The 12,517-nt window shown below is 49.7% G+C and overlaps 1 protein-coding gene across 4 annotated transcripts; it reads left to right on the forward strand.

Annotated features, from left to right (window-relative positions):
• The first annotated feature begins 771 nt into the window (after nucleotides 1–771).
• Nucleotides 772–12,033, forward strand: LOC125430257 (ankyrin repeat and SOCS box protein 8-like). 4 transcript variants are annotated; one of them, XM_048492133.1, is made up of 6 exons: nucleotides 772–1,216; nucleotides 3,867–4,026; nucleotides 5,355–5,626; nucleotides 7,025–7,218; nucleotides 7,390–7,518; nucleotides 10,096–12,033. In XM_048492133.1, exons 3-6 carry the CDS (start codon nucleotides 5,419–5,421, stop codon nucleotides 10,345–10,347), a joined length of 783 nt encoding a protein of 260 aa, XP_048348090.1. In that variant the 5' UTR covers nucleotides 772–1,216; nucleotides 3,867–4,026; nucleotides 5,355–5,418; the 3' UTR covers nucleotides 10,348–12,033. The 4 variants fall into 4 exon arrangements, with proteins under 4 accessions (XP_048348090.1, XP_048348093.1, XP_048348094.1 ...); XM_048492136.1 differs by having other exon boundaries at nucleotides 3,895–4,026; XM_048492134.1 differs by lacking the exon at nucleotides 772–1,216 and adding an exon at nucleotides 1,348–1,413.
• Nucleotides 12,034–12,517: the final 484 nt, after the last annotated feature.

The raw sequence follows: 12,517 nt of genomic DNA on the forward strand, positions 1-12,517 counted from the left end.
GGCTGAGAGAGCTCCGAAAAGCTGTGACTAGCCCAAGGTCACCCAGCTGGCATGTGTGGGAGTGCACAGGCTAATCTGAATTCCTCAGATAAGTCTTCACAGTTCAAGTGGCAGAGCAGGGAAACCCGGGGAAATCCTCCAGATTAGAATGCACCTGCTCTTAACCACTACGCCACATTGAAAGTGATGCTGTTTCAGGGTGGGGGATAATCCACCCCAAAACAGCATCACTTTCAATGTTCTTTTACTAGGGCCCCCAAATTCTCCCTTTCAGGTGGATTTAAAAGGAGAATTTGGGCTCTCTAGTTTAAAAGCCATTAAAAGTGATGCTGTTTGGGGGTGGATTCCAGCATCACAGCAGCTGCCCGGGGGGCGCGCAAAACTCAGATTTTGCACCAGGCTCCATTTTCCCTCTATGCCTCTGCCGAGAGGGGAGGGGCAGGGCAGGGCAGGGCAGGGCAGGGCAGGGGAGTCTGCTATCCCCGACCTCGGAGAGCTGCTTTTATAAGCGCTAGGCCAGGGGCGGGGCTTGGGGAGGCGTGGCCGTGCCCTAGGGGCAGGTGGGGTGTGGCCCCACCCCCGAACCCACCCCCCCCCATAAAAAATCTATACCTACGTCCCTGGGCTGGCATCTTCAGAGGTGTATCACAGAGGAAAGTCTGTTCCACACTGTGTCTCTGTGATACACCTCTGAAGATGCCAGCCACAGATGCAGGCGAAACGTTAGGAACAAGATCCACCAGACCACAGCCACTCAACCCGGAAAACCCACCACAACCAGTTTAGTAAGTTTAGTAAAGCTCTGAGCTTAGGAGAAGGAATAAAACGCCTTGGTTGTGACAGACGGGACCTTGTCCCTGCAGGACGGTTTCTCTCCCCAAAGAAAACAAAACAGGTATCTCAAAAAACCTGAACGTGATCTTGCCTTTCCCCTGCAACTAAAACGGGCAGCAGCGGGGAAAAAACATCGGTGCCTTTAATGGGGGTTGCGTAGCAGATTTTAGCCCAGCAGTCGGTTGGCGAGGGGAACCCACCCGGGCTGGGAGCGACTGGCGAGATTTCCGTCGTAGAGGGAGACACAACGAGGAAGAGGAGGCGGTTTCCCGCGCAGGCTGACTACATCTCCCAGCTTCCTCGGGCAGCGACGCGTTGGGCGAGGTTGCCACCCGATCCCCGGGGCAGGAGGAGGCCGGCTGGCAGCCGTGCAGGCAGGCAGGTAAGCGCCGCCGGTGGCGAGTGCAGGTGCGCCCTCGAGAAGCGGGGGGGGGGTGCGAGATGCGCGCAGCGTGGGAAGATGAGGTGGGCTGGGGAGGGGATCCAAGAAAGGGGGGTTTCGCACACCCGGGCCGAGAACCCAGCCGCCTTGGTCCCATGATCTTGGCGCCCGGAGAAACAACAGCCGTAAGGTCAAAGGTGCGTTTCATACGCCTCCGCCCCCCCGAGGTTTGTGGCCGCTCCCTGAACCCAACAACGCAATCCCCTGCAGACTTACACCGGCGTAAACCCACTGAAATGAATCGGCCTAGACTGGAGTCACTCCGTTCAGGATCGCGCCCAAGAGTGGCGCAAGGCGCTACGGGGGGAGCTGAGCGGGGCAAGGGCGTGGTTGGGGCAGCCAGCCAGGCCCAGCTGCTTCGCCCCGGGGTCGAGTGGGTTGCCTAGCGCCGCTTTGCTCTTCTCCTCAGTGCAGCCACAGCTGGGGGACATTCCCTGTGGTTTTGGTTGACCCCCCCCCCTCAGGACGAATATGGTGGAATTGAGAAAGCTGCAAAATAAAACAAAATGAGTAGCCCAAAGAGTTGGGGCATCATCTCTAGGAACAGGAGGAGAACCCTGCTGGATTGGTCTCTAGCATCTTTCTTCACAGTGTGGTGTAATGGTTAAGAGCAGGTGGATTCTAACCTGGAGAACCGGGTTTGATTCCCCACTCCTCCACCTGCGTGGCAGAGGCTTATCTGGTGAACCAGATGTGTTTCCATGCTCCTGCATTCCTGCTGGGTGCCCTTGGGCCAATCACAGTTCTCTCAGAACTCTCTCAGCCCCACCTACCTCACAAGGTGTTTGTTATGGGGAGAGGAAGGGAAAGGAGCTTGTAAGCCACCTTGAGTCTTCTTACAGGAGGAAAAAGGTGGGGTATAAATCCAAACTTCTTCTTCATGCACTGGCCATCCAGTTCCTCTGGAGGGGTGGGGGGAGGGCATAGCATTCAAATATTTCCTGTAATGATGCCTCCTAGGCTGAGAATTTTAGTCACCGATAGACCTTGCATTTACAAATCTGGTCTAATCCACTCTCCCTTTAAAGAAGTGATTATTCACCAGTTTGGGGGGCCACAGACAACTTTGAGAACCTGATGAAAGCCCCTCCCCCTGCCTGTAAATGTATACAAAATATTTCACAGCAAATCGGGGTTGACTTTTGGGTTTAACGGCAACAAGTCCTGAAAACCCTGACTCACACGGGTGTGTAGAGAATTGGAACTCCCCTACCTGATCAAGTACATTAGCCCCCATATTACACTGGCAGGTATATCCAAACTGGCATTGCTTCACAGCATCTATGTCCAGGTGTTCTGCAACCACTATGGCATCTTCACCAATTCCCCAGAAGAATCAACAGTGCCCATATATTTGCTGCCTCTGGCTTCAGATGGCTCCTCGGTGGGTTGAAAGACAGGATGGGGAGCCAGCCCCCGGGACTCCATCTGATTGCTTGCCCCCATTCCTCCACAGGTGACTGTGGATACCCTCTCCTGTCATACCTTCTCACCCCTAGAGCAGTGATGAGAGAAAGGATAGAACCATCTGCTGCCAGGCATACCGCAAGGCCCAAAAGATCCTTTCCTTCTTTCGAGCTCCGTTGATCCGGAGCAGTTAATAGGGAGCTTTTATTTCTTTAAGCAAAATATGGCAGAGAGATACTGAGTCGCTGCCAGCGTGATTCTTGGATCTCTATGCACCAACGAGTAGGGGAGAACGTTATGTTTTATTATGATAGAAGATATCTTAGCTAAAATAGGAACAATCCATAAATTACAATAAGGATTATAATAAGGGCGTTCCAAAATCATGTGGGGTAGAGAACCAACGTTGTTCAAAGTGCATTGACAACCGTCCTATATGAATACAGTAGTTTATGGTGTCTCCCAGATAAGACTTCCAAAGGTACAGCATTCAAACTTGCAGGTATGAATGCTCTATGATACCAGGGGGCTGTTAGGTTTCTATTGTAAGATGGGATATTTAAAGGTGGGAGAATGTCAAAGAATTGTAATTAGACTGAAATAATCACGTTCTTTCATACATTTCTTAATAGTTATTAGAGATTCACTTCTTCCAAGCCTTAATACATCGTCCTTTGTTATGCCAAGGTTGAGCAATTTCTTATCTATTTCTTGTATCCATCAGGAATAGAACTGATTTTTATTAAGTTCATTGAATAGGTAGTCCTTTGTTGAAAAAATGAGCTTTATGCTATGTTTGAATGTGTGCAACTATGCTTGAGTTTCAACAGGTCCTTGGCCCAGTTCTTACCTTACAGAAACCTCAGCCACACATGTTAGGGTCTCTGTAATTCGCCGCAAAAATTGACAAAGAGGCTGGTCTAAGTTCTCACTAACACAGAGGATCCATCCTGAGGCTCCATATAGGACCTGTGGAATAACTGTCATATTGTATAGCTGCTACCCCACCCCCCACCCCCTGGAATGTATTTGCCTCCTTTGGAACAGATAGAAACATTAAATTGCTGCTGTCAAAGGTTTAATATTGTTTGTTATGGATTTGAAATGGGGTTGCCGATTTTAGACCACATCCAAATATGGAAATTTGGGAACTTTTTCTAATTGAATGCCAATTATTTTCCAGGTCATAAAGATAGTTTTCTTACTTTTAGAGAAGACCATCACCTTTGATTTTGAGTAGTTAATCTGAAGTCCCTCAGATTTACAGTATTTCAAGAAACGGTTCAGTAGTTTCTCGGACTCATCTGGATACGTGGCACAAGAATGGCATCATCCACATAAAGGTTAGAGCCTTTGAGCATAAATATGGAGGGAGAAATCCTGCTGAGGAGAGAGCAGTTGCAAGAGGATTCAAATACAGATTGAAAAGTGATGGTTCCATGAGACAGCCTTGCTTCATTCCTCTATCAAGTTGAAAACACTTCATGAGTTCTCTCTTTTTATTACCCAAAGCAGTCGTTTATCAATTGATGTATGTTCCCGTTTTCCCCACAGTCTTCTCCTAGATATAGTGTCAAAAGCTCTGTTAAGGTCTATAAACGCGACATATATTTTACATCTTGGTGGGAAGGTATTTTTTTTCAGCTAAATTGGCTAGAATTAAACAATGATCTTGTCGAGCAAAGCTCTTCCTAAAGCCTATTTATTCCCCTCCGAATATATTATTGGAGGCTATCTATTCCTCTGAGGTACACTACACCACCACTTCATCATACTGGATAATAATACTAGGCTACCATATTAGTGCCTATTAGTTGATAGTTCCATGGGAATGTCAACTCAATGCATGGCAGCTGTGAAAAAGGCAAACTCTATGCTGGGGATAATTAGGAAAGGAGTTGAGAATAAAACTGCAAAGATTGTCATGCCCTTATATAAAGCAGTGGTGCGACCGCACTTGGAGTACTGTGTTCAGTTCTGGTCGCTACATCTCAAAAAGGATATTGAAGAGATAGAAAAAGTCCAGAGAAGGGCAACGAGGGTGATTGAGGGATTGGAGCACCTTCCTTTATGAGAGGGAGAAGCTGCAGCCGCTTGGGGACTCCTTTTTTTTAGTTTGGAGAGTGAGACGCCTGAGGGGGGATAAGTGATTGAAGTCTATAAAATTATGCATGGGGTAGAAAATCGTTGGCAGAGAGAAATTTTTCTTCCTCCTCTGGCACAATACCAGAACCAGGGGCATCCATTGAAAAATGCTGGGGAAGAATTAGGACTAATAAAAGGAAACACTTCTTCACGCAACGTGTGATTGTTGTTTGGAATATGCTGCCATAGGAGGTGGTGATGGCCACTAACCTGGATAGCTTTAAAAGGGGCTTGGACAGATTTATGGAGGAGAAGTCGATCTATGGCTACCAATCTTGATCCTTAACAGTCCAGGTGCTCGGGAGCAGCAGCAGCAGCAGAAGGCCATTGCCCAAAGGCACCTGGTGGGCCACTGCGAGTAGCAGAGTGCTGGACTAGATGGACTCTGGTCTGATCCAGCAGGCTCGTTCTTACGTTCTTATGCCTCTGATTTATAAATATCAAGTGCTTTGAAAGTTAGTTCGCTAAATATTATTATTCTCTGCCATTGTTACAATCTCTCATCCCATCCTTATTTCACTATCAGTTAATATCATCGACCCAGAGTTCTGCATTGCCCAAATCCATGTGCCGGAGGCCTCTCCACGTGGATGGAGGGAGGCTGTCCAATTGGCAAGATGGGCTTCTACATCAGTTCCCTCTCCAGAGCTCCCTATGGCAACAGAGTCCAACTGGACACACGCCCACCAGTCAAGCGTTACCAGGCAGTGCCCAGCTACAACTACCGGTGGACAGAGCTGCACTACGAGGCCAGCCGTGGCAACACGGAGAAGTTGAGGCAACTCCTGGAAACCACAGGTGCGTTAACAAGTTGGATGTAGGTCAGAGGTGTCAAACTCGGGGACTTCAGATGTTCATGGATTACAATTCCCATCAGCCCTGCCGCCAATTGGCCATGCTAGCAGGGGCTGATGGGAATTGTAGTCCATGAACATCTGAAGTGCCAGAGTTGTTCACCCCTGATGTAGGTGGTTTCTATTCAGGGCCTAGGCAACCATCCAGGGACAGGACTGGTGGGCTCAATTGGAAGGGGAAAGGCCATGAGCCCAGGGGTGGACCCAGGAGTTTGAAGGGAGAAAACTTTTATGTTCTTATATAGCTTTAAAAAGGGCTTGGACAGATTTATGGAGGATAAGTTGATCTATGGCTACCAATCTTGATCCTCCTTGATCTCAGATTGCAAATGCCTTAGCAGACCAGGTGCTCGGGAACAGCAGCAGCAACAACAGCAGAAGGCCATTGCTTTCACCTCCTGCACATGAGCTCCCAAAGGCACCTGGTGGGCCACTGCGAATAGCAGAGTGCTGGGCTAGATGGACTCCGGTCTGATCCAGCAGGCTCTTTCTTATGTTCTTATTAATGTGTCTAAAAGGCAGGCTGTTCTCTCTCCCTCCAACTGAAGACATTTCAGAAGGGAAACAGAAACGGCAGTTAAAGTGAGAAGCTAAGACAGTTAAAATTGGCTGTCCGCCTGGGTCTGCAGACATCTTAAAGGTGCAATCGAAGCAAACTGTTTTGCCTTAAAAGGCACTAAACAGTTGAAAAACAGCCTCTCTCCTATTCCCTTCAATATATGAAAAACTCACATCTGGAAACTAGCCCAAAGTGGGAGAAAATCAGTCATGTCAGTGGCAAAACTTGCCAGTTTGGCAGACTTCGTCTGTGATGTTGAAACGTGCCCTGCCTGTCCAAAAGGTTAAACCAGGGGTAGGGAACCTTTAACACTCAAAGAGCCATTTGGACCCGTTTTCCACGGGAAAAGAAAACACTTGGAGCCGCAAATAATTTTTGACATTTAAAATAAAGATAACACTATATATGTAGGGTTTTTTTAACCTTTTACTCTGCTCATTCTGAGAAGTGCATGGATGCGCCTGCCCTGCTGCCTGCAGGGCGGGCAAGGATGAAGCTGGCGGCTCGGCCTTGCCGGCCGCCAGGAAAGTGCTTCCGCCACCGGCCCAATGGGGCGGCGCAGAGAGGGGAAGCTCCGCGCCAAGCAGCCCAGCCGCACCTGTGGGCAAAGTTATGCGCTCGCCTCTGCTGTCACCTGCAGGGCGGGCAAGGATGGGGCTGGTGGCTCGGCTCGTGGAGCCACAGTGCAAAGGCAGAAGAGCTGCAGGTTCCCTACCCCTGGTTAAACTATCCCAAGGTGTTGTTTCTGTGCTGTTCAGGGGTGCTTTTGGCCTTCAATTTCAGGCAGGGAACTGGTGGACCGGAAGGATTATTATGGCAAGACGCCGCTCTACTGGGCCGCCTACAAAGGGCAGAGGCGTTCGGTGGAACTGCTGCTGGAACACGGGGCCAATGTCAACACTTGCTGTAAACACGGAGGGACCCCCCTCCACGCGGCCATTGGCCTCTTCCCAGACTGCACCCTGCTGCTGATCCAGGTAACATCTGCTTAAGTTCACCTTGCTATGTGGCCAACAAAAGCCACTTCTCATCTTCCTGAGAGACACTCGGCACCAGTTTCTGGGCTTGTAATGCAGCTGCGAACCGACGGGATTGGGGGTTTGGGGCTTGCGATGCGGAAATTCTGATGAGTCGCTTTCCTCTCTCAGCACGGTGCAGATGTGAACCTGCAGGATAACTGGGGAGTGACCCCCATGTACTTGGCTGCGTGCAGCGGACAGACAGAATGCATCCGGTTGCTGATACAAGCAGGTGCCTACATCTCCTACAGGAACAAGGTAACCCCTTGCTGACATCTGGGGTAGCAGATTTGGCCTGTGCAAACTCCAGTTCCTCCTGTAGGCATCAGCTGCCCCCAGTGGAGAAATGGCTCACCTCACATCAGTTTAGAGCAGGGGTAGGGAACCTGCGGCTCTCCAGATGTTCAGGAACTACAATTCCCATCAGCCCCAGTCAGCATGGCCAATTGGCCATGCTGGCAGGGGCTGATGGGAATTGTAGTTCCTGAACATCTGGAGAGCCGCAGGTTCCCTACCCCTGGTTTAGAGTTTCACTTTCTCCGCAGTTGTTATTGTTTCACAAGGCTCAGTTTAAATGCCTGTTCCCAAGCAAAGGACTGCTTCATTAAACATCACTGTAGATTGACTTTTGGGTTTATCATCCCAAATCCTCTTCTTGTCAACTCTTTCCCTAGAAATCGTTCACTTGGTGGACGGAGAGGATATCTATTCAGAACACTTGATGTAAGGAGGCCTGGCCCGCAGTGTGAAGAGTATTTTATAGGGAACGTTCTCCACCCACTTGTGGGACAATATGGAATTATATGGGAAATGTGCTTTTCATCCTTTCCCTCATTGGAAAAATGAGCAAGTAAGACTGAGGGATTAGGGCTAGGGATAATCGCAAACAGAGGCGGAGCTACCAGGGGACTGGGGGTGCGCGTTGCACCGGACGCATGCCTGGAGGTGGGAAATCCCCTCCATGGCACCCCACTCCCCCCCCGCAGCCCCCCCACCCCCACACTTACCTTATTGAAACAGTGCAGGCTGGAGAAGCAGCCTGTTCCCTTCAGGCTGAAAACGGCCTGGTGGGAACTACACTTCCTAGGAGACCTTGCAAGCCCCAGGGTCTCAAGGGAAGTATAGCTCCCACCAGGCCGTTTTTAGCCTGAAGGGAACAGGCTGCATTTCCAGGCTGAACTAAGGTAAGTGTGGGGACGGGGGGGCGGGGCACTGCTGGGGGGGGGGCCCTGGGCGGAAAACACAGAGTGCGCGTCTGGAGCACTCTGGCCCAGCTACGCCTCTGATCGCAAATGCATAACATCAGATCCCCCAATGTGGGAATCCCTGATAACAAGTTTCTCCTCAAGCTTTAATTGATTGTAATCCTCTAAATTTATAACTGACCACTGAAGGCCAATTTTTATCAATGTGGCTCTGGAGTAAGAGCCCAAGATTGGTGAGCTAGGAAGACAAAATTCTGGAAGTCCAGATCTTTGAGGGTGGTCCAGGATGCCAGACTACTAGAGGATAGTAGCAGGATAGCTGCTCTGATGAGGAATCTAATATGTGGTCTTCTGAATGTGCATGAGGATCGCCAGGCTGGTAGGAGATGAGGGAATGTGGTTATTTACTGTGGGGGAGGGGCAGTGATCTTTGTTGGGGGTGCAATGACGTCACTTCCTGCAAGGCTCATAAGTGCCAGCACTGCACCAGAGGGACACTCTGGCACTAGAGTTTCTGAGCGAGTGCCAGAGTGTCCCTCGAGTGTGCTTCTGGGTCCCAGCAGAAGTGACATCATTGCATGGTGACAAAGAATTCCCTCTATGGCAGTGGTGGTGAACCTCTGGCACTCCAGATGTTATGGACTACAATTCCCATCAGCCCCTGGCAGAGGCTGATGGGAATTGTAGTCCATAACATCTGGAGTGCCAGAGGTTCGCCACCACGGCTCTATGGTGTTGCTAGCCTACTTCTGCCTGCTGATCAGATGAGCATCAGCAGACATTAGAATAAATTCTAGGAGTTTGCCCGCTGTTAGCAGGCACCTGGTAAGCCTTTAGAAGGCCATGAATATGGTATGAAAGGGGAGACTACCGTAGCATTTAATGGCCCTGGAAGTGCACCAATGCTTGAAGCTGGCTTGGCATCGGTGTCTGGTAGTAACATGGAATTTGAAAGAAAATATTAAAATATTGAAGGCTTTTCCTTCTAACAACCAGGGGACCTTTTTTTTTTAGTTTATTGAGCTGTCAGTCAATTCTGCACATCCTTCATGATCTCAAAAGACATCTCAATAAGAGAGATAACTAAGGGCTCTTTAAGAAATTGATTGAAAGCTTCCATTTTGGTTTCTTTTATATAAGAGCCCTTATTCTAGAAGACCACCACTCCTCCTAACCGGATTGCCCCAGCTGCCCATTTGAGCCTCTTTCCTCCACAAGTCCAGTGCTGGTTGGGGTTTTCTGGACCGTGTGGCCATAGTCTAGTACAGGGGTAGGGAACCTGTGGCTCTTCAGATGTTCAGGAACTACAATTCCCATCAGCCTCTGTCAGCATGGCCAATTGGCCATACTGGTAGGGGCTGATGGGAATTGTAGTTCCTGAACATCTGGAGAGCCGCAGGTTCCTTACCCCTGGTCTAGTAATTTTTATTCCTAATGTTTTTCCCACATCTGTTGCTGGCCTCTCCAAGACATGCCTCTGAAGATGCCAGCCACTGATGCAGGCGAAATGTTAGGAACTAAAACTACCGACCACGGCCACATAGCCTAGAAAACCCATAACAGCCGGTTGGTTCCAGTCACGAAAGCCTTCGATAATACACCAATGCTGTTTCTTTGCTTCCTGCTTCAGAGAACGGGAGCACCTCCCAAACGCCTTGTCTCCCAGCCCGCCCTGATCTCCTGGATGGAGTCTTGCCGGCGGCAGCCGAATTCCCTCAAGCACCTCAGCCGCCTCTCTATCCGGATGGCGCTCGGCCACAGGAGGCTGCACGCCGTCAGGGACTTTGACCTTCCTCCAGCGCTGAAGCAGTACCTGATGTTTGAGGACCTGACTTTGTCAGACAAGCTGTACGCTGGAGACTTGGAGAGCTGCCACTCCTAGCTTGCCCTGGTTCCTGTGCTGCTGGGATGGTTCTCTGGACTTGGAAGGCTAAGCTGCTTGGCATAAATTTTTTGTCTCCCCTGCCTAGAAGCCAAGCTTCATCTTTCAACTTGGGTCTCAGTGCTCTGCCACGTGGGAGGGAGAACCCAGCTCTTCAAGCAGGAGAGGCTGGCTGTGTATATGCGTCATATTCTTCCTCGTCACTTTTGCCTGTCTCTTGGGCACCGGACTCAAGAAAAACTTTGCCTGCCTGGCCAAGAATCTGATCAGCCAAAGTCTGCTGGAATTTCCACAAACCTGGCAGGCAGGTGATATCCAGCATCACCTACCCCAGGGGTGCCCAGCATGGTGCTGTGCCCACTGAGAACTTTTCTGGCACCTGCCAAGTGTTTTTAGGAAGTGGGTGGGGCTGGGGAGGGCTTTTGCCCAGCAAGGCTTCTGACTAACTATTGGAGATTCGATTGGCTGCGCAAATTTTTTTTAATGCTTCTTTGGCAGTAGCTGCCACCATAGGACAAGGATCTTCTACTCCGTGTTAAACTGTGGCAATCATTTGTGGCTGGCTCCACCTCCTGTGGCAGCCATTTTGCGGAAGCCATTTTGTTGCCGCGCCCAACATGCCTTGTCAGAATTCCAAATGTGCCTGCAGGCTCAAAAAGGCTGGGTACCCCTGACATGCCCTGTGTTATACTGTGTCTGAGTATGGAGGTTCTGTTTAGTGATTGTCTTGTAGGGAAATGTGCACACGGCTCATCCCTACAGGAATTTGTCCTTAAGCTTCTCTAGAATTACACAAGGCTGGAATATCCTGCCAGTGGACTCTGTCAGACTGCAAGGATGTCCCACCTCTGCCCCCCCCCATCCCATTGCAGTTATTCTTTGTGAAGAGGCTAGATTCAGGTGACCAGATGGTCACCTTCGTAAACCGGGACGGGGGGGCGGTAGGCGGCCCCGCGCGCACAGCCACCGGAGCGCACTGCCTTCTGGGGCTTGCCGTTTCAGGGCAGGAAACGGCAAGCCCCAGAAGGCCGTGCTCCTGTGGCCGCACGCGCGGGAGGCTGCCACACTGCCTTGCACCTCAGAAGGCAGTGCGGCAGCCTCCCAAAAATCGGGACAATTTGAAGGACCTGCGGGACGTGGGACAAATTGTTTAAAGGCGGGACTGTCCCGCCAAAAGCGGGACGTCTGGTCAGCCTAGGCTAGATGCTTTCTTGTAATGGCGGACCAGTAATCAGAGACCAGTCCCCTACTTTGTCGGAAGTTCTTAAAATATAAGAAAAAATGTAAATAACAAGGGGAGAATTAGTATTGGCAGAGACATATGCTGCTCATTTTCAATTTAAAGAAAATAGGGAAGATTGGAGGAGGGAAAGGTCTCAGTGGCAGAGCATCTGTTTCCATGCGCACGGTCCCAGGTTCAAACCCGGGCAACTCCTGTTAAAAAGATCAAGAAGATAAAAGTAATTGAAACGCCCATTAAAGGACCATGACTCGGAGCATCGGGCTTGCAATGTTTGTATGCTAATGTCCAAAGTATGAGGAACTTGAATTTCTTGTAGGTGATTATCATGAAAGCAAGCCTGGGAGAGCCAATGCTTGTTTCAGTAAAGACCAGGGTCGTTTCTCCAATAACTCCAACCAGCTGAGGTCTCAACAATTTTTTTTATTGAAAAACCGAAATCAAAGAAATAAAACATAAATGCAGTTAAGAGATTGCTCAGCTGGTTACATTCCTTTTGGTTCTTTGTCCCCATTCTGGGAACCCATGGCCCAGAGATGCTTCTCTCACCACGTCTCAAGATGGAATCCCAAAACCTTTGTTTTCCCCTTCTCAGGAAAACTCTGTTCAGGCCACGAGGTAATTTAGGCCTTTGAAGTTTCATCCTGGCACCTTTGTATGGCTTCCTGTCCTCCCTCCAGGAGATCAAAAGGCAAAGATGCTTTTCACAGTCATGTGTGATTTTGCTAGTTTTACAGTACTATTCCATCACAGCGATGTAGAAGACGTCAGCCTGAGGCCTCGGAGAGCCACTGCCTGTCAGAGTAGACAACATGGAGTTGGATAAGCCAAAGGTTTGGATCAGCAGAATGAAGCTTCCTGTGATCACACCCTTGGCTCTGATCTCCCCCATTCAATGAAAGGTCTGCTTATAGCACAATGCAGATAAAG

Source organism: Sphaerodactylus townsendi, linkage group LG03, assembly GCF_021028975.2.
Source record: "Sphaerodactylus townsendi isolate TG3544 linkage group LG03, MPM_Stown_v2.3, whole genome shotgun sequence".
NCBI classification, from domain to species: domain Eukaryota; kingdom Metazoa; phylum Chordata; class Lepidosauria; order Squamata; family Sphaerodactylidae; genus Sphaerodactylus; species Sphaerodactylus townsendi.

Excerpts from the sequence above, each read along its gene's own strand:
- LOC125430257 (XM_048492133.1), top strand. The coding sequence starts at position 5,419 with ATGGAGGGAGGCTGTCCAATTGGCAAGATGGGCTTCTACATCAGTTCC. Across the intron at positions 7,219-7,389 it reads GCACCCTGCTGCTGATCCAG|CACGGTGCAGATGTGAACCT; the intron begins GTAACATCTGCT and ends TTCCTCTCTCAG. Across the intron at positions 7,519-10,095 it reads ACATCTCCTACAGGAACAAG|AGAACGGGAGCACCTCCCAA; the intron begins GTAACCCCTTGC and ends TTCCTGCTTCAG.